This window comes from Ursus arctos, unplaced genomic scaffold (genome assembly GCF_023065955.2).
Source record: "Ursus arctos isolate Adak ecotype North America unplaced genomic scaffold, UrsArc2.0 scaffold_1, whole genome shotgun sequence".
In the NCBI taxonomy this organism is placed as follows: domain Eukaryota; kingdom Metazoa; phylum Chordata; class Mammalia; order Carnivora; family Ursidae; genus Ursus; species Ursus arctos.
The window spans coordinates 80,144,734-80,164,083 of record NW_026622763.1 but is presented as its reverse complement, the minus strand read 5'-3'; the positions used below and the strand labels follow the sequence as shown (position 1 = coordinate 80,164,083).

Here is a 19,350-nt window from a genome sequence, read left to right as displayed (position 1 = left end):
ATAAAGAAATGGTACAGAAAAAGAAGGGAAGGATACAATTACTGTCCTCAGCCACTTCTACCGAAGGTTTGTTTTGTTTTTAACCTAGTGGTTATGGAGGAAGAATTAGCATGAACACCAGGACTGTGCTGAAGATTATTTAATTGTGATTGTTGGGCATTATGCATATGTACCCCTAGCATGGCTCTAGACATTTACAAGTAATCCTTTTCTGGTGGCCACAAAACTCCAAGTTAATACTTTCAGCACTGTTAGCCAGAACTGGCCTGGCCCAATGGTGGCTGTCCACATCCTGGTGTCTCTAGGAGGTGGCAGCCAGGTGCCTCTTCTTCTGGTGAGCTGCCAGTGTTATCCTTTACATTATACGAAATGTAGGATGATCCTTACCTTACAGAAGATTTAGTGTTGTTGGGAAAACAAGCATCAGAAATGAAATAATTAAAGAACGACGTAGAACAATGTATGATCCCATGCCATTCAGGACATTACTAACAGTAGTACAGGTGACAGCAGAAGGTGTCAGGAAAAACTTCACAGAAGTAGCAGAACATAGACCAAGGATGGGTGGCATGCTTCTATATAAAAAGTTCTTCTGTTCTTCACTAACTGTGTAGATATTTAATTATTATATTTATATCATGCTCCTCTATTAACATGACAACATCTTCAATGCGATCATGGACTTAGTGATTATTGAGCACCTACTGTATCCCAGTGCCATGCTAGGCACTATATTTAAAGGAATGAACAAGGGCTGGATTTCTTCACTGCGTTGAATATAGAGAAGACAGGCCTGCAAGCAATTATGGTACCATGAGATCACTGCTAGAGTGTCAGCATGAGAGAGGAGGCAGTAGGAGTCTGAAGAAACAGATAGGAAACTCCACCTGGCAGAGTTGAAGACAGCTTCATACGGGTGTTGAAGCTTCATCGAAAACTTGAATATGAATGAGGAGAAATTTTTTGGGGGAGAAGGTGTAGGAGTAGCAGGAGAAGGCATTCTGAGTCGAGAAGCCAAAAATGAAACAATACGGAGGCATTTAAAAAAGAAAAACACTGGTTTTCAGAGAGAGTCAAGAGTTTGGTAAAGGAAGAAATAGAGCCTATTAAGGAAAAGAATAGTAACAATAGCATCACCACCACTATGATTATGGCTATTACCATTATTGCCACTATGGCAACTTTTTTCTTAATGGGCTTTAGCTTTTTAGGGCACTTTCAGGTTTACAGCAAAATTGAGAGGATGGTACTAAGAGTTCCTATCTCACTGCCTCACGCACTCCGCCATTATCATGACTCCCCACCATGTGCTATATTTGTTACATTGATGAACCTACATTGACACGTCATCACTCAAAGTCCAGAGTTTATATTAGGACTCAGTATTGGAGGTGTACATTCTATTGGGTTTGAACAAATGTATAACATATATCCATGATTATAGTATCATACAGAATATTTTCATGGCCCTAAAAATTTTCTATGCTCTGTCTACTCCTTCCTCCCTCTCCCTAAACCCATGGCAACCACTGGTTTTTTTACTATTTCCATAGTTTTGCCTTTTCCAGAATGTCATGTAGTTGGAATCTTATAGTCTGCAGCCTATTTATATTGCCTTCTTTCACTTAGTAATATGTATTTAGGTCCTGTTCATGTCTTTTCATGCTTGAGAACTCATTTCTTTTTAGTGCTGAATAATATTGTATTGTCCGGATGCACCACTTCATCCGTTCATCTACTGAAGGACATCTTGGTGGCTTCCAACTTTTGGCAATAATAAAGCTATTATAAACATTGTGTGCAGATTTTTGTGTGAAGAGAAGTTTTATGCCTTTATGTAAATACCAAATAGTGTGGTTGCTGGGTTGTATGGTCAGAGTATGTTTAGTCAGGTAAGAAACGACTAAACTATCTTCCAAAGTGATGGTACCATTTTGCATTCCCACTAGTGATGAATGAGGGTTCGTGTTGCTCCACATCCTCACCAGCATTTGGGGTTGTCAGTCGTCCAGATTTTGGCCAATCTAATCGTGTGCAGTGCTATCTTATTGTTTTAATTTATCTTTTCCTGATAACCGATGACTGGAGCATCTTTTCATATGCTTATTTGCCCTCTGTATATCTCCTTTGATGGGATGTCTGTTAAGGTATCTTTGGTCCATATTTTAATTGGTCTGTTTCTTTTATTATTGTGGGGTTTTAAGAGTTCTTTGTGGTTGAAGATAACAGTTCTTTATCATATGTGTCTTTTGCAAATATCTTCTTCCAGTCTGTGGCTTAACTTCATTCTCTTGACAGTGTTAATTGAAGAGCAGAACTTTTGAATTTTCATGAAGTCCAGGTTACCAATTCTTTCTTTCATGGATCTTGCCTTTGGTGTCATATCTAAAAGTCTTTACCAAACCCAAGATCATCTAGATTTATTTTCTCCTATATTATCATCTAGTAGTTTTATAATTTTGCATTTTAAATTTGGGTCAGTGATTCACATTGAGTTAATTTTTATAAAGGGTGTAAGGTCTGTGTCTAGATTCATTTTTTTACACGTTGGATGTCTAATTGTTCCAGCACCACTTGAAAAGACTGTCTTTGCTCCATTGTATCATCTTTACACTTTTGTCAGAGACCAAAATAAATATTTATTTGGGTCTATCTCTGGGCTCTCTATTCTGTTTCATTGATCTATCTGTCTGTTCTTTTACCAACACCACACTGTCTGGATTACTATAGCTCTATAATAAGCTTGGACTTGGGTAGTGTTAGTCTTTGTGCTCCTTCAGTATTATGTTGGCTATTCTAGGTCTTTTGAGTCTCCATATAAACTTTAGAATCAGTTTGTTGAGATTCTTAGAATCAAGAAAATAATTTGCTAGGATTTTGACAGGCAGCACATTGAATCTATAGATCAAGTTGGGAAGAACTGACATCCCGATAATATTAAGTCTTCTTGTCCATGAACATGAACTATCCCTCCATTTATTTGGTTTTTCTTTGATCACTACTACAATTTAACACTTATTTGGTAATTACTGTTTGTCAAGCAAAATGCTACATGTTTTATTTTCATCAGCCCAGTCAATCTTCCCAATAACCCCAATGGTTGCCCTGTTTTTCAAATGAGAAAACTAAGTAGTTGCCCAAAGTCATATAGCTAGTGCATGGAAAATCTGAGACAAAGAGCAGGTCTATCTGACCCTAGAGTTCAAGCTCTGGAGATACAGCTATGGGCCACATCTTGGTAGAGCTCACATGCCATGCCAAGGATCTTGGTTTTATGTGATGATGAAGTCATCGAGAATGACTATGATAAGTGATGGGACATATTTACAGGTTAGAGAGATTATTCCTGCCATAGTGTAGATGTTCCAGTTATAGTTTGAGCCAGAGATGATGAAGGTCGAACCTAGGGGATATACAAAAGAAAAAAGGCCCGCATATTGTTAGAGCTTGGAGTGAGGCCACTGGCTGGCCAATGAACTCACAAGTGTAGGTAGCATGCTACACGAGGGGTGAGTCTTTCGCTGACACCACAAGGGTCTGATTTTGGCCCTATGAGTGTAGTTTGATAGTAATTCTTGCTACCAGTATAATTCCAATGTGTCAGAACTTTAAGGAAAAATGAAAACATTTTCAAATGGCCTGTGTTGTCTTCTTCTTTTTTCCGTACTTCTTAACTGCCTGGGCCTCTCAGGTATTACTGGGCCTTTCTGCTTTCAGAGTAACTTGATGAATCCTGCAAAAATGGAGCTCACTCAGTGGGTCTGCTGTGGTAGATGCTGGCCCGGGAAGTTCTGCGCGTGCATAGCACCATTTCCCGTGAACACTCGTGGGAGGTCATGCCTGATGTCTACTTCTACAGAGGTCCTGAAGAGAGTGAAAAGGAAGAGCAGGCCGCTGCTGAGAAGGTTGTGACCAAGGAGGAATTTCAGGGTGAATGGACTGTCCAGCTCCTAGACTCACTGCTGTTCAACCTGACGTCGCAGACTGGTCTGAGGCGAGCAGGGGCCCTCTGTGCCTCGTCAGCAGTTCCCTACTGAGGGCTGGAGCTCAGCCGGCCACTGAAGACTGGTCCGCAGCTCTCACTGCTCAGGCCACCGAATGGGTAGGAACAACCAGGAGTGGTCTTAAGCTGCTGGTTCACAGAGGCAAACTATAGGGAAATTAGGTTGATGGAAAATAAACAGTTTCTTAAAAAAAAAAAGATAAAGGCAAGGGATTAATATAAGAATGTTAAGGGGGACAAGTTCAGGAGGACTGACTGAGGATTAATAGGTAGGATGTGCCTAGAATAATGTACAATTTTCTGAGCTTAGCAACTACGTGGGCTTGGTAACCATCACCAAGATGGGAATAAGGAAGGACCAGATTTAGGGGCAAGGGTAGCGGTGGGAGGCGGGCATACTTAGGTATATTGAGCTTGAATGGGACATCTGATGGTGATATCTGACAGATAAGTAAGTGCAAAAGTATGGAACTTTGAAGCCTGGGCTAGAGATGGAGAATTAGGAAATAGCCAGCCTATGGATGGTGTCTAAAACCTTGGGAAATAACTAGAATGCCCAGGGAGAATCTGTAGACACAGAATGGAAGAAAGATGTGCAATGGAAACAGAGAAGAATACCAACAATACTCTTAGGAACACTGTCATTTAAGGGGCAGATGAACACAAGTTGAACTCAAGAGGAAAGCTGAGGAGGTCTAGACCAGCAGTTGGTCTGGAAGAGAACTAGAAGACAATGTTGTAGAAATCAAGAGAAAAGCATTCCATGAAGGAAAGTGTGGCCAACAGTGTCAAAAGCAGTCAAGAACTGCAGTAAGAAAAGGTCTGTGGTCAATATGATGTGTTGGTGTGCTTTACCCAAACCTCCCTCCTTGCAGAGCATCACCCTGAGCTACAGGGCTTGGAAAGCTAGACCTGCCTTTCCCAGAATGCCCTGGTAGTCAGTGTACGGGTCTGATTTAAGTTGGGCCATTGAGGAAGTGGCCACACTTCCACTGTTTATTCTGACAACAATGACTAAAGATGTACTTGGTTTCCTTGGCAGTTTTAGCAGATGTGTCATTTCAAGTTTCTGGGATGGAGTGTAGCTTTCATAGCTAGCTTTGGAGTTGGTAGCACTAAAGATGGCACTTTCCTAATTATGGTGGTTCCTGATACAGGCATTGTTGTATGGCTCTGGAGCCAAAAGCTTTCTTATAGAAGTGGCAGCAGCTCCCTTGGTAGCCTGGTTCTGTAGCATGGCTTGAGAAATCATTCCTGAAAGCTTAGCCAAGATTATGTTTCTTTAGCTGTCCTTAAAATTCTGTAAGCCCATTAGCATGGTATAATAAATTCGTTCCTGCTTAAACCAGCTAGAGTGGATATTGTTCTCTGTAACTCAACAGTGACTAAGGTAAGCTCTGCAGAAGTATCTGTGGGAATTGGCAATGAGATGGTGATTGGTGCTTTATTGAGAGTGATTTCTGTGGATTGATGGGGAGAGAAGGCAGGACTCCACAGTATTGAAAATCTTTATCGCTTTCCCCCCAAAAAGAAAAAAAAAAAAAAAAACAACCAAAACCAAACACTGGTTGCACTGTCTTATGCCATCATGCTGAGAAAATAAGATTAATACTTTCAGGTAAATAAACATTTGTTAGTGTTTCCTAAGTGGAGTCATGTGCTATGTCCTCTAAAACATACACATGAGAAAAAGTCCTCTCCCTCAGGGCCAGGGCATTAGTTAATGGAAATTATGGGGATAAATCTGTGTTCCATTATTTAAAAACACGTTGAACTGATTTTTCTTCCTAAATCATCAAAAGACGACCTCTGTTAACATTTTTAATATATACATATTTTAATGGCATACAGTTTTTTCCCCCAACTATTTATTATTGGCATTTTGCTGTGCTACCAGATATAGTTCACAAACATAAATTTTAATAGCTACATAACATCCCATTTATGGATAAATCATAATTTATTTAATCTCCTCCTGTAGCTTGATCAACTTTTATATCCCAATCAGGAATAGTGGCAATACAGATGATTGTGTCGGGTACCAAGATTCTTACAAATAGCTGTGAATTGAGGGTAGGAAATTGCAGATAGAGGATTGCAAAAGAGAAACTAATTATAAGTTGTAGCTAGGTCCTTAGGAAGTCAGGCCACTTTAGGAAGGAGCGAGGGGAAAGAGAACAGGCACAAGCATTTATAAGCTCATTTCTCATTTTGCTCAGTGTGCAGTAAGACTCAGAAATGTTCCTGCTTCCAGCACTCCTTATTAGGTAATTTCCCTCATCATAAAAAAATAAGGTCAGCGGCTTTGATCCAATTAATTTTTTTAAAGAAGCCCTTTATCTCACTTGGTATCATGCAGGTTTTTTTTTTTTAAATGTAATGACCTAAATATATGTCTGATAGAAATCATTTTGACTTAAGCCATAAGAGAAACCTAGTCTTTTCCAAAACAATGTCATGTTAGAACTTATACTTGGATTTGGGGCGTATTTATCTTTTTCTACTAATAAAGCTCAGGGAGAGAAACTTCAGAGAGCTTATTCAAAAACAACTTGAGAGGCTCCTGCTTGGTGTGCCTTGCAGTGGAGATCCTGTTTGGCTGACTTATGACAGCCTGTGATGGCCTATCAGGAGGGTCTGGTGTATGAGGAAGGTTGAATTAAGATGCTTTTAGTCCATGGGAGTTCTCCCAATTTCATTCACTCAATGCCTGCTGCTGGCTGGGATGTTAAGAGCCTTGTTAATATAAAGCTATTAGTCTTTTCTCCACAAAAGCAAGGAGCTTGCTGGTTACATTCAGGGTTCCTTAAATTAGTATGTATTTCTAGCCCTGCATTGCTGGAATCAGCAGTTTCACAAAGCAATATACTAAAGAGGCCATTTAACCCCCGATTTCTCCCATTTGCAGATTAATGGCAGAGGGGAAGATTTAATGCCCTTTCAAACATGTTTTAACAATTCATTACAAATAAAAGAATAAATCACACATGATTTTCAGCAAATGTCTGATGATAAAAAGTGGAAACAATTCAAAATTAACATGTTTCCCAGTTCCCACAGGTTGGGACACATTTTTGCCAATGTTGTCATTTATGTCCCCTAAGTCAATTTTCCTGAGGAAATTTAAACGCTGCTGTGACGGAAACGCACTGCGAAGTTGGAATCCAGCTGATTCACGTCTACACAACATCCTCATTTACAAATAGGCCCTCCTCGGATCCATTACACAAAAGTGCGTTTCATGCTGCCAGACCCATCATAAGATTAAGATGCAAAGTATAAAAATTTAGATGCCATTTTAGGAAACACGCCTTTCATTTCAAGTTGGTAACATGACAGATATTTTTGAGCAGTTTCCAGAAGCTTTCTTTTAATTACATTCCTCTTACTTAGCTATAGATCTGGCTCGAAGAGTTTCTGAAGTAATCAACATGATGAAAATGTCTAAAAAAGTTAGGAACTTGTCTTTGAGCAGCTTCTAATATGAAGACATTCTGCTGAAATGCTACATATTTGGAGCAAAACTCACCATACTTCACTTAAACAAAAAGAAACTAATCAAAATAGGTTGTAAATGATTTCTCTTTGGCAATGTGAAGTATATTATGCTGGAGATATGTATTTAGAAATATGCTACTAGAGAAGCAAAAGTACACACGCTCTTTCAAACCATTATTTCTGAAGTGTTTATTTTCTCTAATTTAATTTCAGTAATTTTGTCAAATAACTGGGTATTCAGTTTATAGACTAGTTTAGAACATCTGCTAGTTTAGAAAATTCGGCAAATAAAAATATTTTAAAAATAACTCTTGGGGAAGCCTTGTAACCATTCTGTGCCTATATTTTCCTCCCTTCGAAAACGCTGGAGTGAAAATAAGTCCTTAAAGTCCCTTCTAACTTATGTACATTTATAAAAGTTATCTTGCATATAGTTTCCACATTATGCTAACGGCTTCCACCTCATTAATATGGTAACTCTACGTCTGAAACATAATTATTTTAAAGCTGCATGACAAAGACAGCAAAGTAATCTGCAACATTATAAAATTATAACACATTTATTGGGATTTCAGCATTCAATCTTATGCTAGCATGACCCAAGTACTAGTTGCATGTACACCGGGCCATGGCATCTTGATAACCTGAATTATCTCTCTTCTGATTGTCTTCAGAGAAAATAAAATCAGACATCTCCTGCCCAGCTCTGTTTGTGCCTGGGCCTAAGATACAGTTACCATAGAAACTATGATTATGGATACAATTTTACAAATTTGGCTTCATCCATCAGATGCACTTTGCATGTGAGTGTGTGTGCGTGTGTGTGTGCGCACATGTGCATATGTGTCTTGCCAGTGAGCGTGAAGAGCACACTCTGGCTCTACATCTTTAATTAAAGAGCCAGACACCATCTCATTTCCTCTGCCCATCTGTCTACCTACCAATAGAGACACTGCGACACTGGCTGAAATCTAAACTTTGACTTGAGAGAAGACAATTTCTGATGAAAAGAAGGAAGGGAAGGTATCAGGAAAAGCATCCCCTAATAAATCTGTTGCCCTGTCCTATATTTTCCAGGGATGGAGTAAGCAGGAATTTAGTGGCGTCTCAGTCAATAACATTAATCACTAGCTGCTAGTTTCCAGTATTTACTGAATTTGGTTTTGACTCGTGTCTTGGATGTAATATGTGAATTATTTATGTCTCTGCTGTTTTATTTTTACTTACTTTATTTTTTAAAAAGATTTTATCTATCTATCTATCTATCTATCTATGTATCTATCTATCATCTATCTATCTATCTATTTAGAGCATGAGCAGGGAGGGGTGGGGGTGGAGGGAGACTGAGAGATAGAATCTCAAGCAGACTCCATGCTGAGCACGGAACCTGATGTGGGGCTTGATCCCACAACCCTGAGACCATGACCCGAGCCGAAATCAGGAGTCAGCTGCTCAATCAACTGAGCCACCTGGGCGGCCCTGTTTTATTCTTATTATACTCTGTGACAGTCAGTGTTCTTTCCCATTCTAAAAGAAAAAAGTTAACCTTAAAAATATGCCAGATCTTACAATGATGTAACAGTTTATTCATATTATTTCTTATGAGTTCATACTATCTCTTTTAATTAATAGGTCTTATAAAGGATATTTAGCGACGAAAATTCTCTAGTATATTTAAAATATACTTGCATTTATAAAGACTAAACAATGTAAACATAATGTAAAATTTCAAGCTTTTCAGAATGTTTTCTTTTCCTAGTTCAGTCCATGGGCCGGTTCCAGTCACTCCCGTTACTAGAAAAACGTGAGTAGAACGAAATGACTTTCTGCGACACTGTGCAATCAGTATCATGAGCTAGAATTAGAGCTATCATTTCCATTTCTGCCTCATGTTACACACGAGAGAAGGAGAGTTCAGATAAAGTTGAAGCAACGTGCCAAAGGTTCATACAGTGGCAAGGCCAAAATATGAACTCAGTCTTGCTCTCAATACCACCTCATACGTTGACAGTGATCATTCCAGTTACTGTGGCTCTATTTCCTAAACAAAGGACGGACACATAAGACTTGAATGTTCAGATGAGCTCATGGTGGCAGTGGGATGGGATATGGGAAATTGTGACGGTCTGCAAGCATTTTGCATGGGGTCATGGTCATCAGAGCCAGACCACTGAACTCCAGTTGCCTGGCGACAGTTATTGCATAGAGTTGGAGGCCTGGATATATGTTAACTTTTGGTACAGCAAAAGCAATTTTTAGTAAAAAATTATGTTTTAGAAACAAGAACAGACTGTATAATGTACAGTTTTTTTCAGTATTCATGCCCGATGTCAGTCCATTAATTTGGTTTGCACAAGACGAGCGAGCTTCATTGGAGTTGGGACAATTTCGCTTTCTTGAGCCATTGCATTCTCAAAGCCTGACATATCACCTTGTTCATGAATATTTACTGAGTCAATAAAACAGAAGGCTCACACATCTACTCACTGGCACTTAACAGACAGAATCAGCTTCCATAATGGCTAGCTATCTTTTTGAACATGACCTGTTAAATAGCACATGTATCATCAACATTTTTTTAGGGAGGTTTTATGGCATCTGTCCTACGGTTAGGTCTTGTTAAGACTCCCATTCTCAAGCTCTTTTGTTTACATAGTTCTGATTTTTCCCTTTCCCTTAAAAATAATTTTTAAAACATACATTCTAACAATTTAGATTTAAACTTGGATCTGGTGTATAAATCAAAACTGTTAGGAACCTCAATTGTGTAATTGCAGAGAGTGAGGGAAGACTCCTGATAGCTGAAAAGAATAGTAGCGTAGTAGGAGAACCTTACGTGGTAGGACAGATTGTTGGGTCCGCTGGGCACAGCTACCATGGATCGGAAGAGCAACCGCTGGGTGTAACACCCACTGGAATCACAGAGTAACCTGACCCACGCTACTGCTCATGCTGCAGTCACACACATTAGTCTGAAGTGTGTATTAACCAAACTAGCCTGTAACTGACTATTGTATCAGCAGAGTTCAAGTTCCAGAAAGATGAATGAAGACAAGGGGAGGAGAAAAAGAGAATTAAACAGATGACATTCTGAAAATCCATGTTCTTGTGTCAAAACCTGGTTTGAAAAACCAAACCAAACCCCCACATCCATTTAATGACTCTTTTTTTTTTTTAAGATTTATTTATTTATTTGAGAGAGAGAGAGAGAAAGAAGTGGGGGGTGGGGGAGGAGAAGCAGACTCCCCGCTGAGCAGAGAGCCCAACGTGGGGTTCCATCCCAGGACCCTGGGATCATGACCTAAGCCGAAGGCAGACGCTTCACCAACTGAGCCACCCAGGTGCCCCATTTAATGATTTTCTATTAACTAGTAGATAAAAGTTTTCAGTAACCTGTAGCGACCGAACTTTTCAGCTTTATCTCATCCCTCTCACACATGTTCAATGACTCGATCCCGCTGGATATTTGATAGCCCTCAACATGTGCTTTGGTGCCTGGGCCAGAAGGCTCGCTCCTGTAGCTCCGGTAACGCTTGCTGGGGTCAGGTCGGTGCTCTAAACATATCAAGGGCTCTATAAATGCTTATCATGTGAATGAATAAAGCAACAAATGTTGCTCCGATTGGTAGCATTTATGGCTGTGAGGGGACAAGAACAGGCAAAAGTAGGAGTAGATAAGAAAAACAGATTCCGTAGAAGGCAGTGAGAACGTCAAAACACTGGTGAACAGAGAAGGGAGCCTCGAAAGGGGGTGTAGATGGAAAGAGAAATAAAACCCCCGAGAAACAGAGAAGCATTGCAAAAGAGAAAGGGAACAATGGAATGAAAATAAGCTAGGCTATTGCAATCTGTTCTAATTCTTAGTATACAGGTAATTCCTGTCCTAAGTATCCCTCCATTAATCAAACTCTTGGATCATTCAGGACACTCCCTACCTTTAGCAGGCTGGCAATACAATTGCACTCCTCTGATGAGATGCAGCTATAGCGTCTTGCTCTCAAAGTCCTGAAAATGCGAGTTTTTTAAAGTCAACATTTAAAGTTGGATTTGATATAATCATTTAATTGGGCATTGATTCATCTACACAGAGCTCATTACTGAATTCTTCAATTTCACCAACAAAATTCCCTTCCAAATTATCTTTTATCTAGAAGCTGGAAGTCCAAGTGCTCTGAAAAGTTTGCCAAATAAAAAGCTTTTAGGTTTCTAGTGCTGGCTGGACACAAACCCGTGGAAGAGTGTTGAAGAATAATGCCTGCCTGCCAACTGCCAGATATGATTGCTTTTCGCATAATTAATGTCATTCTTGCTGTTCGAGTACCATTCCCATCCTCTAATAATTTCCATTAATAGAGGAAGTTTCTGCAATAATTTTTGCATCCTGAACAACCACTGTGGCTTCTATAGACCTTTTAATCAAAATAATGGCAATGAGTGAAAAGGGGATGGTTAGAGATATTACTGTAACCCTGGGTTGCATTTGCTTCATCATTGTTTTCAATCTCCAAAAACTGTCCAAAGAGCTCATCGTGTTATTATGTCAATTAGACCTTGGTGCTTTGATTTCAATAGCACTGAACTATACGAATTTATACCACGAAGAGAAAAGTGCATAAAGTGAGTATATTGGGCAATCCATCTACCCCCAAAAATGCTAAAAGAGAGTAATTTTTAAAAAGCAACAACAAAAGATGAGCAGATACAAATATAAGCTCAAGTCCTGTAAAATATGATAATTGTATAATACTTCAAGCTGAAGCTTCCAGAAGCGGAAGTGATAGACCAGCTGCAAATCATACCCCTAAACCTGCCAATTCACACTGTTTTTTATTATGATGTTGCAAAATCAAGAACTCTGCTCAGGATATAAAATTATGCAAATATACCGAGAGCAACAACAACAACAAAAATCAGCCCAAGTTTCTCATATGAGCCAAGAAGTGGCTGTAGCATAACGGCACAGCAGCCGTCTCCCCTACCAGGGAGGGGCACCAGAGCTGTGGCTAACGGCTTCTAGAAACCCCGTCCTGGACTTACCCTCTAAGCTGAGTACTGATACTTGAATGAAGAAGTTTGGGCACAAGGAGACCAGTGCTGAGAGTCTCCCCTCTGTTCCTGAGCAGGTTTGCAAATAGTGAGTCTGCATCAAAGCCTCGCTCTTCTCTGCCCTAAGATGCTTTGAAAAAAACTTCACCCGAGTCACATCTAACCTCAGCCAGCCTCGTCTGTGAAGTCCACCCAGCGGGGATCTCCCGATGCCACTTGAGCAGGAAGCACGTGCTCTGCACAGTGACCGGGGGGTGAGGAGGTGGCTTCCGGTTTGGAGGCTGTGTGCAGTGACATGATTAAAGCTTGCGAGCCAGGTCCCTATGTTCCTGAGGAGATAGTACAGAAACAATGCTTGTGCATGGGGTTTAATAGCCATTGTGAAAATAAAAAACAGCTGGTCATCGATTATAACAGCTGTGCTTCCACTTGGTGCAAAATCTGGTGGGGATGCAGGCGAGGACAGGGCCACGAGCACGGGCTGGCTTCGGGGCCTGGATGCATGGGCACCCAACCATGCAGCTGGCAGGGGGTGCACAGCCGTATTCCAGAGGCTGACCCCTAAGGGGTCAATACCAATTTGCAAACTATCTGTCATTTCTAAAATGTGCTCACTGTCTAGTTCCTATGTGCATGTAGGATGAACGGTATGTCACCACATACTATACTCACAAAGGATGTTGCAATGATCAAAGTCTGGGCTCCTACATCATCTGATGCATCCATGCCACTCCTTGACCAGGAAAAAGGCAGGTATTGTAAATTCCTTGTAAGGCTCGTTTGTTCAAAGAGGGATGCACAAGGGTCAGATGAGCCTAAAGGGCACCACCATTCCTACAGAGCCCCGGGTCCCTCCATCCTGACTGGAAACTGACTCGTGTGCAGAGTTCCTAACCGGACACTGAACGGCACGGTCTCTGGCCCACACCCGGGGCTGGCACTGCGGTGAGGAGCGCTTACTCCAGACGAGACTGGCTGGGCTCTCATCACCCGCCCGCTGTGTAACCTTGAGCAAGGTCACTTCTGAGCCTGGGCTTCTCACCTCATTAATCTCAGTTTTCTTTATGAACGTGGTGAATGATCGTACCTACCTTGGATGGGTGTTGTGTGGCTTAAATGGTCTGATGCACGTGAACGACAATGTATCATGCGCACAGAGTGTACTCATATGTTCAGTAAAGCTGAGTCGTGGCCAACGCTGCTGCAGTTACATGGGATCTGATCTTTCTTTTAGGAAGGAAAACACCTGCAGAGAATTTTTTTCGTGTCCTGTAGAGTTTATTTCTATGAACCTCTGCCCAGCCCTGGCTAAGCCAATGGAAGCTTCTTCGGTGATACTGATCTAAAAACAGTCCTGGGAAAGAGAGTGAAGAGAGAAAAAAAAGGGGGGGTGAGGGGAGAGGGAGAGAGAAGAGAGGGAAGGAGGGAGGAAGAAAGAGAGACAGGGAAGGGCCAAGGAAGGGGAAGAGAGAGAGAGAGAGAGAGGAAAGGAGGGAGGGGAAGAGGCATGGGGGGGGGGGAGGGAGAGGGGAGGGGAAGGGAGAGAATTCTTACTTTAATGAAAGAGCCTATTTTCCATGCTTTTTATTTACAAGATGAATGGCTGGAATGATATGACATATTTAAAAGATGATGTATGCATTCATATGTCTGTGTATACACATGTATGCATGTGTATGTATGTGTAATGTAGAGATAAGGATATGGATTTATGCAGACTCATACACACACAATCATCTTACTGCATTTGCAGAAACCCTTCAACGCCTAGAATAAAGCTGAAATTCTCAAACGTGACATCCACAGCTTTCACTGTGGTCATCATCGTTGTCACCCTCCTTGCCCCCCCTCATCTCTGCAGCCCCATTCCCTGCCACTTCACCCTGCATACACCTTCCCAACCATCGGTCCTTTCCTGACCCCCACGTTCCTGCTCACTTTCTTGTCCTGCTCAGCTCCTCCTCTGCCCTTCCCATCACCACCCTGGGAAACTCTTCCGACAGAACTATTCACCTCCTATTTTTTGAGAACCTAGAGTATATCTTTTAAATACTTACTGAGAGTGTTATCTTATCATGATCTTTTATAATGGTATTTATTAACACTTGTTGTCCAGCACGTTTCATGCTCAGTACATGCTAGATGATTAAAAGAATGAACGATTTAAATGAAAAAAGTAATCTTGAAGGTGAGACGTAACACAGGCAAGCAGAGAAACACATAATCCTACGCTAACCAGAGAAAACAAACTTGAATTAACCTGGCTGGCCTACCCCAAGAGGCTATTCACAACTGAATACAGTGCTCCGATTCATGGGGAACATTAATCCACTGCATGGAGTGAAGTCAAGAAACAACCTTCATTGTGATTTAGGCATGTAACAGTACAGACGCGAAGTGTGCATTTTATTACATCATTGAACTGTTGGACCAAATATAATTATCAGTACCCCTGCTGACTTACTGGGTCCCTCCCCAGGGCAGAAGGGGCTCCGTGCACAGGTAGGAAGTGAGGCAACCTTCACCTGCTGACCTCAATCATTCTGTGAGAAGTCCTACCACACTCTTTCGGTGGCTCTTCCTAGTGAGTACGATCCAGGTTTACAGCTGCATTGTGGGAGAAGGCCCTAGTGCCTTTCTGTCAGAGAGGCCAAGATGCAGAGTCTGAAGGGAAGCATCATGTAGCAGGAGGTCAGCAGACAGGAGAAAGAAAAAGAAAAAAAGAAAGAAACCAAGACTCGGCATGATTCTCTCTAGGTAAAGCAACAAAATTCCAGCGTTGGCAGCTAAGCACTTGAAATGCTAGTCGAGGGTCATTTAGACGGCTTCCCATATTTCAGAAGAAAAACGTGTATCTACTTAATTGAGGGAGTACTTCTCGCGCCCCAGCACAGTATGAAGTTTGAGCAGAAATCAGCACCTATTTATTATCCACGACAGCTTTGTACTGTTTCTGTGGGCTCAGTTTCTGTGGCCTCAGTATAAATCGTGAGGTGATTTATAAACTTTAGTCTAATTCTTCTAACATCCCTCAGATGTAGGCAAAAGGATAAACAGGGATCTCGACTCATCAATTTAATGAAATTAAGAAAGTGAAAATTTAGGATGAATTTTACAAGGAACTTACTGTGGTGTAATCCATTAGGATGAAGGATAATTTCCCAAGGGGGGGGGTTGATCTGTATGTTAGAAAATGTATAACGCCCATTCATAATGTATTTGTGACAGACGTAATGCCATGTCCATCTATAAATCAGATTTGCCTTCTGTGCAAAACCCCAGAGTCCTTCCTACTGAAGGCTATCCTCATGGGCACTGACCTGAGAGGATTTAAAATCCAAAGGGTCCAATGACTAAAAATCCTCCATCATATAACTGGACTTTGGTATGGAAAATAACACCAGTATTAATCCAAGTCACTTGGAAGGAAGTAGAGTTTCATCTCCCGATTCTGTCAACTGGTCCAACATAGTCTAGGGACTGGGTCTCTTTGAGCATCTTCCTCAAGGGCCATGAGAAACTCACTTTTACTTTTGCAGACAGCAAAAGTACATAAATTATGCTAGCAATCCACAACTGAGTTACTGACCATATGAGGAACACTGAATTTAAGCTTTGGAAGTTCACGGGGGAAACATCATTTTCAATTTGAGGGTCATCCACTGGGAGCAACCCATCCAAACAAAGAATAAGTAGAATCATCTGTCCTTAGGGACAGAGACCAGAGACCAGAACTCAAGGGTGGCAAAATGCGAGTGGAAGCAGGAGAACTCAATGCTTTGGAAAGAATAGGCATGGAGCCCTTCTCATGCCATTCCTGGAAACACAGGAGCATGTGGTTTGAAAGTTAACCAAGCCGTTTCTTTAAAAACTCAAAATCCAATTCAGCATGCAACATTTTCAATGGTGCACAACTCAGTTACCAGCCACCACACTCACTCTACCTCGCCCTTCTTACTCAATGGGAATTCAAGTACCTGCCCAGAGTAAATGCCTTTAAAAATCCCCCATTGCCCAGATATTCATGAAAAACAAACTGCAAGAACCTCCAAAAAAGAGAACAATCTTATTAAAGGTTTTTAGGTCCACTCCAATTTTCATTAGGCTTGCTGCCAAGTTTTTATTAGACTCACCCTGATTGCTCCTCAACCTCCTCTTGTGGTTAAACACAAGATAGCGCCGTTGGACGTGTGTACCATCAGAAGGGATAACATACCAGCAAGTGCAATTTGGGCTAAAATTCTCTACAGCAAGGACCCCAGAGAAAGACCCAACGCGGCAAGTGTTTCTAATGGCTAATTTCTGAGTCATGGGAATCAAGGATCCTTAAAACGTGGGAGCCTGGCTGTTGCTTGAGGAGTTCCAGCAAAGAAAGGGTGGCCAGAGCTACCTGGTGGTGCGAAAGAGGTCATTGTAGAGGTGGTGGAGTGGACTCACCTATCTCTAGGGATGGGAAACCTTTCACTGGGTAATGTCTTCGATCTCTCGTTCTTTTAAATACTGTGAATTCAAGAGACCCATTAAATCAGGTCCTGTATCAGTATTTTTAGAGACTTCTGAAGCAAATATGTTTCTTTTTATGCAGCACATATCCCAATAATAGTAGTAGTATTGTACGACCGGAATGCTAGTATTCAGTTTGAACAGAATATTCACTTACAGGTTGCGATGAACCACACTGGCCATGCGTTGTGTATCCAATCACTGAGTTGCAAGCTACTGTTAGTACATATCTCAAAGGATAGTTTAGTTTTGAATTGTCCTATGACATCTTTAAGCATGGAAAAAGTACCGCAGTAAGGAGTCCTCGACCACGACTCTGCCCCTTTCTCTACCTGTGGATGGGGGACAATTCTGAGGGACAGTTACATAAGAACGGAATGCGTGTTAAAGGGAAGGCAGGGCTTAGATGTCTCTGATGTGCATGCTCCATGGCTGTGACTACTTCCTCTTTCCATCACCCATGGAATTTAGAGGTGGCTGCATCCCATGCTGCACTACTACACACCTGAAGTAACATCAGAAGGAAGCAGAGCAAATGTGATTACGGGGGCGATATGTCTGCATGTTAGCCATGGAGCTAGGAAATAATGCATATGGTGGAACTCCATTCTCATCTGCAAGCACCCTCCGCAGAGTGGAAAATTCATGTGTCACAATTATGAACAAATCTGTCTGTGGAATGGCCTCTGGCATAGATAGTCTGGAGTGAAATCATGGGTCATCTCTCCTGAAAATCATTTGCCCTAGTTGGGCCTTAAAAAGAACAGAGCAAGCCACACCCATCGCCAACCCTTTATACTCTTTTCTAAGCAAGGGTATTATGCATTGTATGTGCATCTTAGAAAATCAGAAATAACAGTTATCAGGGAGGACGGTTAAGAAGCGGACTTAATAATTTTGCTCCTACAGATTCGTGCGGTTTTGAACTAGTTACCTCTCTGCTGTGTTCCCTCCCCGTCCAGCTTGTTCCCACAGTTCTAGCCACACTGCCTTCCTCACCGCTCCTCCCACTGGCCCGGCACGTTGCTCACGGCTTTCCTACGCACATTGCCCCAGATGGCCACGTGCTTTTGTCCTGCACTTTGTTTGTGTCCCTGCTTAAGTGTCTCCTCTTCAAAGAAGCTTTCCCTGACCGCCACACGTCAGACAGCACACTTCGCCCAGCTCCATGTTCTAGCCCTTTAGCGCAGCCGTATATTTCTTTGCAGAAGTTACCGTGGCGTGATACTGACTCTTCACTTACTTATTGTCTCTTTCTCCTCAAAAATGTAAGTTCCATGAGAACGGGGACTTTGTTTCCTCTCCTCATTGCCTAGACCAGTGCTTGGAAGACATTCAGTAAATCAACATTTGCGGGGTGCCTACGTGGCTCAGTCGGTTAAGTGTCCAATTCTTGGTTTTTGGGTCAGATCGTGATCTCAGGGTCCTGGGATCAAGCCCCATGTCGGGCTCTGCACTCAGCATGGAGTCTGCTGGAGATCGTCTCCCTCTCCCTCTGCTCCTTCCCCTGCTTGCTCACACGCGCTCGCTCTCTCTCCAATAAATAAATAAAATCTTAAAATCAATACTTGCTTAAGTGAAATAGTTAAAAATCACTTTTCTACACATTCATTTCTTCTCTTGTTACCTTCCTTTTTCTTTGTTTTCTTTCCTTTTTTTTTCTTTTTTCCTTCTCTTTCCAAACAATAAATGCGCAGAGCGTCCCAGTATAAGAAGTCTTCATAAATGCCTTTTAGATGTCTGGTAGAAGTGGCTGGTTGTCTAGCTATTCCTTTTTTGTCTCTAACATTCATCATTGACATCTCTGTCTTCTTATAATTTTCTTATTTATTTTCTTAAATTTGAGAATGATCCTGGTCACATGGGAGTGATTTCATTAACTGTTATATTTTGTTATTGATTTTTAAATTGGGTGACGAATGATCTTTTTTAAAATGTATATTTTTAAGTTAGCCTGAAAAAAAGTCTCTTGGCCATAAGCTTAATTCTTATGTATGATAAAAGGTGACAGGGGCAAAGTAGTGAGACAAGTCAGGAAGGTGATGAAAGTGGGGTTTTATTTCCAACATTCATTATTTTGAATTAACCTATGAAAACTTTCACACACAAAGATCTAGTGACTAGGAGAATAACATAAGCCACTTAAAGCTCTGTTTAGAGTATGGACTTCATTTATTTGTCTTCCATCATCAAAGTATAAAACAGCATATCCAGGCACTGGAATGTTCCTCACACTTCAGTCTCACTGCTGAATTGTTTTATTTATGATTGTTACTTTCCCTCCGCCTTCCTTTGGGAGA

At 41.3% G+C, this 19,350-nt stretch overlaps 1 protein-coding gene and 1 non-coding gene across 8 annotated transcripts in view; one reads left to right on the top strand and one right to left on the bottom strand.

Annotated features, from left to right (window-relative positions):
- The window catches only part of PARD3B (par-3 family cell polarity regulator beta), a 980,939-nt gene that overhangs the window by 56,277 nt on the left and 905,312 nt on the right, over positions 1 to 19,350 (bottom strand). Inside the window, exon 22 of one of the 7 annotated variants that reach the window (XM_057304240.1) lies at positions 6,499 to 19,340. The exons of the other annotated variants lie outside the window; for them this stretch is intronic. Within the exon in view, the coding sequence (XP_057160223.1) occupies positions 19,293 to 19,340 (48 nt within the window). The 3' untranslated portion in view covers positions 6,499 to 19,292. Of the gene's footprint in view, positions 1 to 6,498; positions 19,341 to 19,350 lie in introns of those variants that run through there. 7 annotated transcript variants of the gene reach the window in all.
- LOC113250911 (small nucleolar RNA SNORA62/SNORA6 family) lies at positions 3,430 to 3,586 on the top strand. Its single transcript, XR_003314247.1, has one exon. It is a non-coding gene; the product is annotated as a small nucleolar RNA SNORA62/SNORA6 family (small nucleolar RNA).